General features: G+C 34.7%; 1 protein-coding gene across 18 annotated transcripts in view; it reads right to left on the minus strand.

The window, feature by feature from the left end:
• Positions 1-14,983, minus strand: part of IKZF2 (IKAROS family zinc finger 2) — a 148,554-nt gene that overhangs the window by 5,693 nt on the left and 127,878 nt on the right. For 11 of the 18 annotated variants that reach the window (XM_081051516.1, XM_081051517.1, XM_081051528.1 and 8 more), the window contains 2 exons: positions 9,159-9,296; positions 1,119-1,262 (listed from right to left, as the gene is read on the minus strand). In XM_081051516.1, the coding sequence (XP_080907642.1) occupies positions 1,119-1,262; positions 9,159-9,296 (282 nt within the window). The remainder of the gene's footprint in view (positions 1-1,118; positions 1,263-9,158; positions 9,297-14,983) is intronic. The other 7 variants (XM_081051525.1, XM_081051520.1, XM_081051523.1 and 4 more) reach the window with 1 other exon arrangement.

Below are 14,983 nucleotides of genomic sequence, written 5' to 3' on the forward strand. Positions count from 1 at the left end.
TTCTCTCAGGGGCTTTAAACTGAACTAGTATAAACTACGATCCTTAGGGGTATCCTCAGCCTTCAATGAGCTCTGGCAATTTATCTCTTCAGTTTCTCTTAAAGATATTTGGATGATTTGTTAGTTCTTCAATTTCAAATTGAAAGGAAACCTTCTTCTAAATGTTTACTGGAGCAATAGAATTTTATTACCTTTTCCTCCCTGAAATAACTAAAGAAAATATTTTTTCCCAATCACCACTCAACTCACATAAGATGTTCCACAATGATCTTTGTCACCAGAATGTGTCTATTTGAATATTATTTCTTCTAATTTCTACCAAATATAAAGTCTATGAGAATACATATATCACATTTACAATTAATAACCATTTTTTATATCGCATCTGTTATTCGTGTAGTCTTTTAAAAAATTAGATGCTTTTTGTATCCTCAGAGACACTTTATGGCTTACAGTATGCAGAAAGATGCCAACTCTGAGTTATCAAAGAATATCTAAGGGCTTGGAAATGAAAAAGGGAAGTCTAATACATCATATTTAATCTTTTAAGTTCAAAATCATAGCTGGATGGAAACAAAGATCAAAATATGAAATACAGATCCCAATATCTTGAATGTAGGTTGCTGCATTAGTTTTCTAATGCAGAATTTAAAAAAATAATTCTGTTCAACCTAGATTAAATATTGAAAACATTATCATCATATAAAGAAAACAGTTTGAAAACCTGGTGCTAACTGAAATTTAAAAACACACTACAAAACTGGCTAACAGGATACACTATTTCCCTTAAATAGTATTTTTTAAATAAATAACTATTTTATTTTTACATGCTATTCTCCTTTAAATATCATTCCATTTTGAGATACAACTTACTATTAGTCTTTCCTTTATTTCTCTTTCTTAGGCCCACATACCTATGGTGTGTGTGTGTGCGTGTGCGTGTGTGTGTAAGTATGATACACATTGAGTAGCAAAAAAATAGAAAAGAATATTGGAGAAAAGAGATTGGCATTTATTCCATGAACTGAATTACACCACATATATTTCTAATACATGGGAGCATGTCTTCGCCCATTAAAATCACCTTTTAAAGAAATAAAAGCATTTGTAATGCTTACCCACAAACTTTTGTGGAGTGGAGCTTTTACGTTTTCCCATATTCCCCGTGAGCTTCTCTATGACAGCAGGTCTCTCAAAAGGCACCAGAGAAATATTGTTGTCCATAATAGGCTCTTGTTCCTTACAATCTTCTATAGGAGGTACTATATAAAACCATACAAAAAATGCAATCTGATAATTTCTTCAACATATTATAGGTACAAAGCTGGATTTGCCATCTCAATATGTGTTATACAAACATAAGCCAGTATGCTTGAATAAAAGCAAGTAGAAAGATAACCTCTAGTGTTCAAGTACACGGTAATTTTACTCACACACACAGAGGATTTGTTTTTATCTGAGTCTCTCAGATCAATGACATAAACTGTTGCCACTATTGGTGGCAAACATGTTCATCTCGTTTCTCATCTTACTCCTCTGAAAGTGTTTTTAACATTGATTAAAATCAATACTACTTTAGGACTGCACTATTCTCAAGGCTTTTGGAGTTTATTTTTGTTAAACAATTTAAGTAAGTCAACTTGTTTTGGAGGAAAGCTTCAACAGACACCCAGAATAACAGCACAATGTTTAACCAGCTTTTTTTTTTTCACCCATGTATTTTCTTGCAGCAGATTTTCTACGCGATGAGCTGAGTGAGCTGGTAGCTAAATACCTGCACAAAGCAGCCTGCACGAAGGAGATCCAATTCTGAACATGTCTATGCATAGTCAGCTGGGGCAGCTTGAGGATTATAACTTATTTTTAAAAAGAGCTCTTCAGCAGGATAAAAGTATCCATTTCCAGATGGGCATATTTCCTCACTAAACTGCTCTCATTCACTTGACATAAACTCTCCAACACTGCTCCTTCCTTCATCCCATGTGTCCGAGTTGCTATGGGCTAATCTACTAGCTTATAGATACTGACGTTAGATATTGACGTTCATAGTGTAGACAAAGGACTTGTAAAAGTTGTCGTCGAATAAGAATACTGTCAAAGAACGTTTAACAGAGTAACATCTGAGGCAGATTAGGATTAATGGATTAAAATCAATGTTCATAGGAAAGACCACAATTGATTACTTCTTGATTATTGTTGCTTTCTCTGATTGTACGTGTACCAGTACTGTTTAGAAACCTAAAGATTTCATATCTTAGGATATATTTACTTGTTCAGCATGCAGTGTAAAATGACTTATTCTGCCCCTTTCATTTGCAAATGATAGTCCCACTGTGTGAAAAACAGTCAATTCTCATTTATAAGGGAGGACACTAAAATAAAGTGAGCAAGCAAGAGATGAAAGTTAAGAAAATCCAGTACACAATTCAGGTGACCTATTTAATAAGCAATATGGGTTGCTGATTTTGAAAAAAGGAAAAACAGCATCAGAAAAATGTTTTCTTAAACTGGACATGTTTAAAGAGATCGACATTCAGTCTAAGTTTTGGGTTAACCTAATATAGTCTGATTGATGGGCCAGAAGAATTTAATCTTCAATCTCTGTTTTATAAGCAGTCCTCTGGTTATAAACGGCAAAGGATTATGCAATTATTGCATGTTGATTTGGAAAAAAATTCCAAGATGAGATTCAGAAAGAAACAGCACATTTTCTATATTGATATAATTAATGATATTATCAAGTGGAAAAAGTCTGTCCCCTTATAATATGTAAAACATTATGTCCTTTCTGAGAAACAACTAAAATTTACAAAAGAAAAAAACAAACATAAACAGTAAAGCAAAGAAAGGATGACTGTAGAATTCAAATAAGAGGGGCAAAAGGATGAAGTGTCAGTGATGATACGGCGGGGAACCATGTAATTAGATACAAATTATTGTCAAAATCTTAACTTTTGTTTTGGGTTGTCGATGCACAGGCACTTACTATATTATTTTAAAAAAATAGTAACTATAGACCAAATAACTATAGACCAAAGATAAAAATATGTCATAGGCAAAGATCCAAAATGACAGAAGGAAAGAAAAAAAGCTCTAAATTTTGCTAAAAAACAGCAAAACTGGTTAACAGGGATTGCCCCAAAATTGAATATACTAATTAGTTTTGAAATGAGTAGTCTAAAACTTGGCAGTTTTGCTCTAAGTCTCACCTTGAATTTTCATATTTGCACACATTTAACACTCAAAACGAAACCTGGGTGTGGGAACTGTCCCACACCACATCCACCTCAATTCAGATGATTTGTCCCAAGTTCAATGAAGTACATGTGAACTGAAAACAATGACTTTGGCAGGGCTCTGGTCTAAATTCTACTTTACAATGGTCCTTTACATATCCAATATTAATCTTGTTTCTACCATATTGACAATGATAATAATAACAACAACAATAACAACAACCGCTGTTGTATATGATGTGTTAAGTATTGTTGGAAGGTTTTGCATTTAACGATTTCAACAACCCCCTGACGTAGGTACAATTCCCATTTCCATTTTACAGATGGGGAAACAAAAATCCAAAGATGTTAAACAGTTTCCTCAGGGTTTACATCTAGTTAATATGGAATATATGAATTGAATCTAGGTAGTCTGGCTCCAGAGACTGGATTTTTAGCCACTATGTGCTAGTATTCTTTGTAGACATAATCTGAATGTTGACTTTTTATAAACAAGTTTGACATATCTTTAGGTCTGCCATTGGGAAAATATCTGATACATTTTCTCAATTATGTTAACTAATCTGAATTTTTTGCTTTCATGGATCTGGGTGCAACTCATCAAAATGTTTGTGGATATATATTGCTTGAAACACAAAATAAGTTCTCCAGTTAACTCAATAATGCTTCAATAACATAGTGAGACATTCCTCTAGGCTAAGAAAATATCAATATACTAACTTCACTTGTCAAAACAAACTTCATAATCAATTGTCTTCCTTGATGTTATTTTTGAAATTATAACCAGGATAAAAATAGATTTATACTTGCATTATGTCATTATCTCATTACATTGATAAATCATACAGAACCTTAAAAGTATTCCCAATATATAGCTATTGTACTGAACAATCCACTCAAATTTCAAATTCCAAGGAGACACAGTCTGTGGGACCTAGACTAGGTCACATATCCATCCCCTGGCCAGAGGGCAGGGCGCCTAGACTGACGACATCCCGCCATGATTTCATGCAATGGGAGACAGTTCTCTAAAGGGAAATGAAAGTCTCATTATCAAAAGAAGAAAGGTATGTAGGGCAGGCAAAAACAACAGATGCCTTCTATATTGTCACAGATTTTCTCCAGGTTGCTGAATTTAAAAGAAATTTTTCACTTATCTTAGTTACTTTCTTGAGAACATTGGATAGTGCTGAAACTTGCTTTGGCGTCTGTGAAATCACTCTTTCCATTTCCAACCCTTTGCTGTTACTCATCTTCATGGCTCTTTTTTTACTTCCTGATGTATTCTTGGCCTTCTAGATGTCTCACGCTATATTTACCCATATAACCTTAAAAACCTATTGCTTCAGGCTACTACATACATAATAATAATGGCTCCCCATCTTTATTTCCTACCCATACCTCTCTCGTGTATATTCAGCTTCTTAGTTTCACTTTGCTATCTCTCACAGGTACCTAAAAGATAATGTGTTCAAAAACAAATCTCCATTTCCTTCCCTCAACTTTCTCCTATTTTCTTAATGTCCATCTCAGTGAATGACACTACTCTCTAACTGGTCATCCATGCTAGATAACTTCGGAATCCTAGATTTCTTCCTTTCACTCATTCTCCTGCCCCTCTTCCTCCCTACCATCTCTCTTTATACACCTACATAGAGGTACCAAGTGTTTTAGATTGTACATCTATAGTGACTCCCAATTATCTAACTTTCCTGCACATTGTAGGCTACTAAGCCCAAGTCAACCAATCAGTAGATTGTTGCAATGGTCTATTTGTCTCTCAACTCTGCTGATCACTCTCCCACATTTCTAGTAAAATGTTAATGTAATAATGATTTTTAGGATAAATTACAAATTCTTCACTTAACACAATAGGCACTTCATGCCCCGTTCACAGCCTATATCTTTAGCTTTATAACCTTCCAATTTTTCTTACATTTACAAACTGGGCTTTAATTGTGCATAGCTGCTGGTAGGTCCTCAATCCAACCATGTTTTTTTAGACTTGTATTTCTTCACACATGCTGCTCTCTCTGCATGAAGCATTCTTCTCTACTTATTTAGGTGGCTATCTTGACTGTCAAAACTCCACTCAAATATAATTTTCCTTAGAAATTCCTCTTGGACACACGGTGTGATTTAGATATCTGTCCTCTGTACTCCCATAATGCTTCTCACACAGTGTTCCAACTGTTGGTTTACTGGTCAACTTCTTACCATAGTTGGTAAGTGACCTTAGGGTAGAGACTGCATTTTATTTGACTTTAAATCTCTAATACCTTTTTGGATGTGAGACAAATATAACATTCAATGGATGTTTACTAAATGACTTAATGAAGGAAATGTTACCCAATGGAAATAGGTTAAAGAAGCTTACTAGAAAGTTCAGAGATTTCCAGTTATGTCTCCACACTTGCCATAAAAAAATTCCTTTTACCAAGCAATTCAAACCATAAACATATATATTCTTTCATTAAAGTTGTCTACCTTTCTGGTTACCATTTTCATGTTTTTTCTTCAGGCAAGGGGGAAAAGTTAATGATGTACTTTGATTTTTAACGCTTTTTTTAAAAACTGATAAGACTTGAAAAATGGCCATAAAATAACTTTCAAATAAGATAATCTACCATAAAACCCAATTCATTATGATCTTTATTTCCAAAGCTATGAGTCATTATTTTTTCCCTTTCCATCAAACTGAAGAACATTTTATTCTACCTGATATTTATGTCTTCAGTGTTTCACCCTGTTGTCTTCTGCTCCTGCCTGTTCATCTCTCCTGACATTCTCACTTCCGGTCTCTCCCAGAATGTCAGTCAGGCATCTATCCTCTATTCTGCATAGGTGACATTTTTCTTTAGAAGACACAAATTTGATCACCCCAGTGAAATTCAAGCATTAGATAAGAACGAAAGACTCTATTTTTGCATCACAACCTATTATTTCAATTTCATTTCCTACCACTCCTTTAACTTCCAGGAACCTGTTAATATTCTTTTATGCCTCTAAGTCTTCGCCCACGGCTAACTTTTCTGCCTGGAATGTACGTTTTCTGTGAATCCGTCTGAGGTATGTAATTTTTGCTCATTCTCGTGTACGGATCAAACGTTGCACATAAGAAGCTTTCCTTGACTTCTCCAGACAGTTAGGTTAGTTCCGCATCTGAGCATCTGGAGAAGCATATGTGTGCCTTCATTAGAGCATGTGCTTCATTTTATTTTTTAAGTAGGTATTTCCTACCAGACTATACATGTAAGAAAGAAACTGTGCCCATTTATCTTTATATCTCCAGAATATTCCATAGAACTTGCCACATCGCAAGCCCTCAATAAATGTTTCCTGAATGAAGTGCCAATGCCACTTTGACTTCAGACACTTTCTCATTAGAAGAACCAACATGGGGAAGTATATGTTTTGGGCAAGAGAGGCTAGGACTATATGTCAAATATGAAAATAAAAGAATAGTAATTAATTTCAGGGAGCTAATGGCAATCTCAATGATGGCGGCCCCACACCTACCCCAAGAAGAAAAGACAAAAAATATAGATAAGATGTAAGAAGACGGTAAGAGACAGTAAGAGAGGTAAGGCGATAAAAATGAGTTCAATGTGGCTCTGTTTAAAAGGAGACACACACCAAGCTATGTATATGGGATAAGGTGAATGATGAACTTTAGTAGCATTTTACCCATATTTTTTCTCTCTTATGACATTTATCAATTCCTATCTCATGCAGTCAATTCTCCACTAAGTATGTTAACAAAGGGAAAAGGAGATTAAGGACAATATCAAATTATTGTTACAATACACCTAGAAAAAGTACAGCATGAAATGGCATTAATATAAACTTAGTTGGTTAAAACTGTATCCAATATTGAATACTTGGGTCTATAAATGATATCGAAACCTCCCTTTCCCCAGTCCTCCTTGGCTTTGCCCCCTGCTCTCTCCGTACCCTTTCCCCACTCTCCCTTCTCTATTTCAGTTTCAGAGCCACCTGTAAAGGGCCTTTGCCTGCCAAGGGCAAAGCGATCTGGGAAATGGGGTTGATGCTGAGACTGCAGTTGTTTAGAAGTCTTTTTCCCCAAAAAACCACACTGGTTTAAACTGTCAGCACTTATTCTATAATAGGTTTAAACTGCCAACAGAGAGTTAAATATTAACTATAATTATTTATATACACCTTATCTCTCTGTAACAACATAAAGTCTTTTACAGAGACTCATTCAGATGTGTATGCAACACAGAGTCTCATACACAACTATGAATGGAAAAATGAATAGAATTAACAATCAAATCAAATGTCAAAAGTGCAATAAAAGAACATTATATGGAAAAGTGGCAGTGCTATAAGGTGTCTTTGGAAAGCTTTGGCATGCCCCCAAGCCTACCCTGTCTCAAACCACCTCTAAAGGTGGTTACACAGAAATGGTGTTCTTAGTAGGCAAATAAAACCTCGAATGCCTACTTTAATGCTGGCTAGCATCATAAATTTTAAGGGGATAGAACACTTACAATTTCTTAATATTTAGTATCTGGAAATGTAATAGTAAAAAGAAGTACTTATTGGGTGTTTATTGCACATCCAATCACATTTAATTTTCAAACCAAGCCTAACAGTAACACACTCAGACATCACATAGCCAGACCAGGTTTGCTGGACTCCTAGGCCCACCATTTTAACCTCTATGTTCTGGGACCCTCATAAGCCCAGATAATGCAAATTATCTTAGTGATATCAAATTCACTAAGATTTAAAACAGACAGGCTTTTAAAAATTATAGTTAATAATGATAACAATATAAGAGAAATGGACTCACAACAATGAACAGAATTAAATCTGATTCTTTATGCGACATAAACTATCCTAATACGAAGAAATGCTTCAATTATTCAGGATAACAAAGTACTTTATTTAAAAAAATTACCAACAACATAATCACTAGCTGTCCAATAAACATATTTCCACAGTATGCACTACATAAAACAAACAAAAACCCAACAATAATCTTTGAGCTATCATAAATCACTAAATAGATAGCATTTATATTTTAAAAGTGACTACAGCGTTCCCCAATTATACTATTTAATATTGGCCAAATCTTTTTTATATAAAATATATAAATGTACCATTAAGCTAACATTTTTGCATGAACTTCTAGGGATAATAAAATTGATCAGCATAAAAATATAATTAGTAGGACAGGGCAGATGCAAATTTGGAGAATTGAAATTAATTACTGTCCTTTGTAAGACTGATTTTCTAACATTAATTTTTCAGTAGTACAGAATTATTAACTGATAAACCTGAGGGGCTGCCTTCCTATCTGCTACTGTGCATTGTGGAGGCAAGAATGTTTTGCTTGAGGTTTGATTTCTGTGGAGGGAAGTAGTGCTTAATTTTGGTCTAGACTGTTCTCCACATTTGTAGAAAGCAAAATTAAGTAATTTCCAAAATATATCACAAGATGACTTGGAGAAATTTCCAATTATATCACTGATCACTTACCTAAAAGGTATGAAAATACACAAGTAATCAATTAAATCTTTTAGGAAACCGATAGACTTATTGGAACCATGTCTAGCTATTTGGTACAACCAATGAAAGATGAGAGTAAATAGTACCTTCCTTTGGTGTGTTCAAGTTCGGCTGCAATTATTATGTTAATACAAACACATTATGAGTAATAACTTAGGAGTATCACAGAATCTTAATATAGCTTGTTTGCAAACTGTCCCAAAGCTCAACTCATTTCAAATGCTTCAGAAGATAATCCCATGCAAAGTTAATATGATCTAAAATAGTTTTAAACAAAGTAAGATTTTATTCTTAAACTGAAGGGTAGCGAGACCTGTGTCACCCGTAAGAAACTACCAAAGCAGTGGAGAGGGGATGAAAATGGTGAATGCCATGTCTACCCACCATGATGACTCATGACCTGCCCAGCAGCCTCCATGCTGACATTCTGGAGATAGTTGTGGCAGCGTTCCTTGTGCTCCTCCAGTGAACTGCGCTGCTTGTAGCTTCGTCCACAGTAGTTGCACTTGTGAGGTTTACCCACTATGAAGAGAATTCAAGATTAGTGTGCTGGCAGTGTCATTTAAAGCAAAATTAATAGCTAACTTTTGATAGTCTGGAGAAAGCATGTATATGCTTTTCAAACTTAAATCGCTTCCTCCTCCACCCTTGGATATAGATAATAAATCTCTACTAAGGCTAAAATACAGAAAGAAGATAAGGCAGATCGTACCTTTGGTGATAGGGGAAATACTGAATCAAATTCACACTCTGACTGTATCCTAGATGATCCATCTTCAAATTACCTGCCTCTTAACATTAACACCGACTCTAACACAATTCTCTCAGCTCTGACTCAGTCAAAAGACAAATCAGGAGTGCCCCAGATACATGATGAGAATTATTTTTTATTTATTTGGGGGGGAGGGAGGTAAGTACAGAGAATCTTACTGAAGGAAACCAAAATGTAACAACTCAAAATGTCATTTTTTAATGAAAAGATTATTCATGGGTACCAAGAAGACTAAAATTAATTCAAATGATGAGAAAAACATACAGATAAAAGCAGAGTTTCTTTTTTCTTTCCACCTCGGTAATAGCTATTCACACATGCAAAACTTTGCAGCAGATCAGTGTATTCTCCCGTATCAGCACTGTCCTTATATTACTAAGAATTAACATAGTGGTGCTTTGAGTCAGGACCACTAACAATAACCTGAAACCTTAACATGTGCAGTTATACACTAATAGTAATATTTTCCAATACATTTCACATTCATGAAATAAATGATTTCCCAATAGCCAAAGAGCCTTATCTCAGTATATCTGATAAAATAGTGTGACACGTTAAAAAAAAAACAATTACAAAATTGATTAAGAAGAAAAAGAACACATTTAAGGAAAGAGGCATATTTGACTATGTAACGATTCACGAGGATATCACAGAGCAATTTGATTCTTGGTTTTGAAGAGGAACAAGAAAGCATAGAACACTAGGTGGTCTGTGCCAAAGCCCTCTTAGGAAAGCACAGTGTGAATCAGGTCAGGGGCTCTCACGTGACTCCCATAGAAATCATTTTGTTTTGCACAGACGACACGTAGACAACTCTTTTTCGTGGCCAAAGATGGCATCCCTAACTGCAGTCACCTTACAAATCCATGTTATGACACTGGTCATAGGTGAGATTGAAATGCTGGAACAAGGCAAGGTACTCAAAGGTACATCAACGTTTCACTATGCTGATTTTTTTTAAAAAACAGAAACTTTAGATTGTACTTGAGGTGCATATAAATGAAAATAAGTTGTTTCATAATTACAATTTTTTGTAAACCATCTTAAATAAATAATATCTAAAGCATGATTGTTCATTTCGAAAAATACTAGGCAAATTTCTAGTATTCAGAACCAAGAATTTCTGGGAATTTGAGAAACCAGGCAGCTGTGTATATTGTAAAGAATTTGTATAGCTGTGTAAGAACATTAAAAAATACAAGAAGATACTTCAGTCAAAAACATTTAGTGCAAATAATATATTTACATGTAATTAAGTTCCAAGACTACACATAATGAGACTACATATTACAAAAAGCCTTTGTTTACTATAACCATTACTCAATTTGGCTATTTCACTAGAAATAATTAAGGAATTTGCACAGAGTAAGTCTACTAACCAATTAATACTTATTAAGTTCATGCATTGTAATTAATAGGCCACTACAAGACTAGTTCTGCCATCTCCATCTTCCCCTTTTTTCAGTCTTGCTGCATTGCCTATGATACCTGTTTTACTGTGAACACAACCTCCTGTACTTTCTTCCGCTTATTTATATAAGCAAACTTGATTCCTTCTCAACTTGATTAAAATGTAGTTCCCTTCCATGCCCTTTGGCTCAAAACCCTCTTATAAACTCCCAACTAACCTGAAATGAAAGAAAAGACAGTATACTTTTTATTGCTTTCAAAACGCATGGTTTTTACTCCCTTCATTTTTGAAGTCTATCCTGTCTGCTAGACTTCAGCTGTTTTAAAACATCCCTCTTTCCTCTTCATCCCATCCTTGCTCTCAGTGAGTCCAAGGAATTGGAGTACATTTTTCTAAAAGTATAACCCCAATTTTCCTACATCTTCACCCGCATGCCACTCCAGCTATCTGCATACTGGGTGACATGCTGGGACTTGGGCATCTCTTAACTAGTTTATCCACAAGAAGTTGGCTCTGAAAATGCTACACCTTTTCCCTTTACCTCTCTCACTTGATACATATTTATTAAAAGCCTACTATGTACCAACACCGAAGAAGCTGGAATATAAACTGGAAATGAAATTCTCCTGGTGTCTATCCTCATGCACTGACAGTCTGCTGAGGAAGAGACACATTTAACACATGTATACAAGTAATTATTACAAACTGTGGCAGATTCTGCGAAAGAATGTTGTCCTAGTTAGTGTAACATGGGGGACCTAATTTAGTTTGTGAAGGTTGAACAGGAAGGTCTGCTTCAGATAAGAACATTTAGGCTGATAACTAAAGGAAAAGTGGAGGTTGGTCAGATAATGGGGAGTAGGGAGAAGGGGGAGGAGAGGTAGTGTTTCAGAATTTCCGGGAACTGCTGTCATCTCTTTCTATTTGCTCTCATGTAACTCAGCTCCTTCAAAATCGAGATCATGCCCTTACTAGTTTTTTGAAAATTATTTTCAAACATCATTAACAATCCCTGCCAAATATGGCTCTATTAGCTCCACAAGACCATTTCCTGCCATTGCTTTGATATGTCTTAAAAATCAAGTTCATGAAAATACTGTTTATATTTACTCTCTCTATGAGTTTCTCTGTATAATACTTATAAACCATGAATTAATATGTATATCATGTATATTCATAGACCAGTATTTTGCAACTTTCATTTTTATAATTATGAAATACGTAAATATTATAAAACACATCTTACCATCTGAAACACCTTCATTCTTATATTACTGAAACATTTTTTTAAAAAAGTCATCAGTAGCCTCTGAATCACTAAATCCAGTGGACTTTACTCAATCCTAAATCTTCCCAATTTCCTGGTCATTATCAAACCTTCATGTGTCTTGAATCCCCGTGTTTTAGCTTCAGGGCTCACATGCTGTGTTCCCCCCACTAGCTGCTCAATCTCTTCCTCCCTGACAAATATGTATGTGCAGCCAGATTTTGCTCTCAGTATAGCAGCTTCCCTCTCTTCCCTCTAAATTAAGCCTTCATTTCTATGAAACGTCAAATCATGCCTGGAATAATTTCCCATGTTTGTAAGCTCCTATTGTCATTTAAACCTTTTTAAAATGATGTTGGTGAACCCCGAAATCATAGTTTTCTCCTTTGTGCTCTCGCAGCACTCTGTTGATACATTCCTTATGACAATTGCATTGTAATTACCCATTTGATATCTATGTATTTCCCTAATCCAATCAGTTCTGTCATACGGACAGAGGTCATGTTTTTACACAATTTTGAACTGGTAGTGCTTATGGTAGTTATTAAACATAGGAAATAGTCAATATGCATTTGCTGAATGACTGCACCTTAAACTCATACTTCAAATGCCTTCTGAGCTTTGACTTATGCATATTCCTCTGAAATCCAAAATTCAACATATACATTTTAAAACTGGCACTAATGAGGTACAACTCACATAAAATAAAATCCACACACTTTAAGTGTACTTTTCAAGGAGGGTGGAAGTATATAGTTGTGTAACCACCACAACTAAAATATAGATTTCCATCACCCTCTTGCTCCTTTGCACCAATTGCCTTCCCCACATGCAGCCATAGCAACCAGTGATCTGCTTCTGTCACTACAGTTTTGCCTTTTTCTTCAGGATTTCATATAAACTAAACCATGCAGTATGTGGTCTTTCGTGTCTGGTTTCCTTCACTCAGCATAACGATTTTGAGATTCCTCCATGTTGTTGCAGGTATTGGTAGTTGATTACTTTGTATTGCTGAGCAGTGTTTCATTGTATATTCCAATATACCACAGATTGTTGATCCATTTCCTAGTCAGGGTTGTTTCTTGTTTATGGCTATTAGGAATAAAGCTTCTACCAACATCAGCAGGCAAGTCTTTGTTTTCATTTCTCTTAGGTAGATACCTAGAAGTGAGACCACCAGGTCATATGGTATCTGATTAACTTTATAAGAAACTGCTTAACTGTTTTCCAAAATGGCTATACACTGTGCATTTCCATGAGCAGTATATTAGAGTTACAATTGTTCTACATCCATGCCAAGATGGTATTGTCAACCTTTTTTTCATTTTATCCATTCTGATAGGCATGTAGTAGTATCTCATGGTGAATTTGTGTTTTCCTCATGTCTCACAAGATTAATCTCTTCCCATTCACATATTTTCTTTGGTGAAGTATCTGTTCAAATCTTTTGCCTATTTTTTTATTGTGTTGTCTGTAATTTTATTATTGAGTTTCAAGACTACTTATTCTGGATACAAATCTTTCATCAGATACAAATATTTGCAAATATTTTCTATGGTTAGCTTGCTTTTTTTTTTATTTCTGAGTTTCTGTTGAAGAGCAAAGTTTTTAATTTTGAGTAAGTCCAATTTACCAGTATTTTCTTCTATGCTTGTGCGTGTGTGTGTGTGTGTGTGTGTGTGTGTTCTATTCAAGAGGTCTTTGAGTAGCCAAATGTCACAATAATTTTCTCCTTTGTTTTCTTCTAGAACTTGTATGTTTTAGCTCTTGTATTTAGTTCTATGACTCATTTCAACTTAATTTTTGTATGTGGTGTAAGGTAAAGCCTATACCATTCTTTTTTCAAACATGGATATCTGATTGTTCTAGCTCCATTTATAGAAATTATCTTCTCCTCCTTAAATTATCTCAGCACCTTTGTTGAAAATCAGTGGGTCATATATTTGTGGTGTATTTCTGGACTCTCTACTCCATTCTACTAATCTCTTATGTGTATCCTCAAACCAAAAGAGTATGTCTTACTAATACAGTTATTTTTCCAATCAGGTAGTATAAGTCATCCAACTTAGCTTTTTTCAAAATTATTTTGGCTATTTTAGGTCTTTTGTATTTCCAAAAAATTTCTTAGAACCAGTTTGTCAATTTGTACAAAAATGGCTGCTATGATTTTGATTAGGATTGCACTGAAACAATAGGCTCAAATTCAGGAGTATTATCATCTTAACAGTACTGAATCATTTAAACCATGATCATGCTATTATCACTCCATTTCCTTAGGTTTTCTTTAATTGCTCTTAGCAATGTTCTATAATGTTTCTTGCACAAAATTACTTAAATTCACCTCCAAGTATTTCATATAGTATTAAATGTATGTCTATGTATTTCATATATATTTTGGATGCTATAATAAATGGTATTGCTTTCTAAAGTCCAGTTTCCAATTGTCCATGGCTAGCATATAGAAATACACTCACTTTCATCATACTGACCTTGAATCTTGCAACCTTAATAAAATTACTCAGTTTTATTTTTTTGGTTGATTCCTTAGTATTATCTACATAGATGACCATATCAACTGAAACTAAATACAGTTTTACTTATTCCTTTCCAATTTGTATGTCATTTATTTCTTGATGTTGCCATACTGCATTGACAAGACTACTAGTACGATACTGAATAAAATTGGAGAGAACAGACATTCTTGCCTTGTTCCTACTCTTAAAGGTTAAGTTTCATTCATATATTATTAGTATGATGCT

Source organism: Rhinolophus hipposideros (genome assembly GCF_964194185.1).
Source record: "Rhinolophus hipposideros genome assembly, chromosome: 6".
In the NCBI taxonomy this organism is placed as follows: domain Eukaryota; kingdom Metazoa; phylum Chordata; class Mammalia; order Chiroptera; family Rhinolophidae; genus Rhinolophus; species Rhinolophus hipposideros.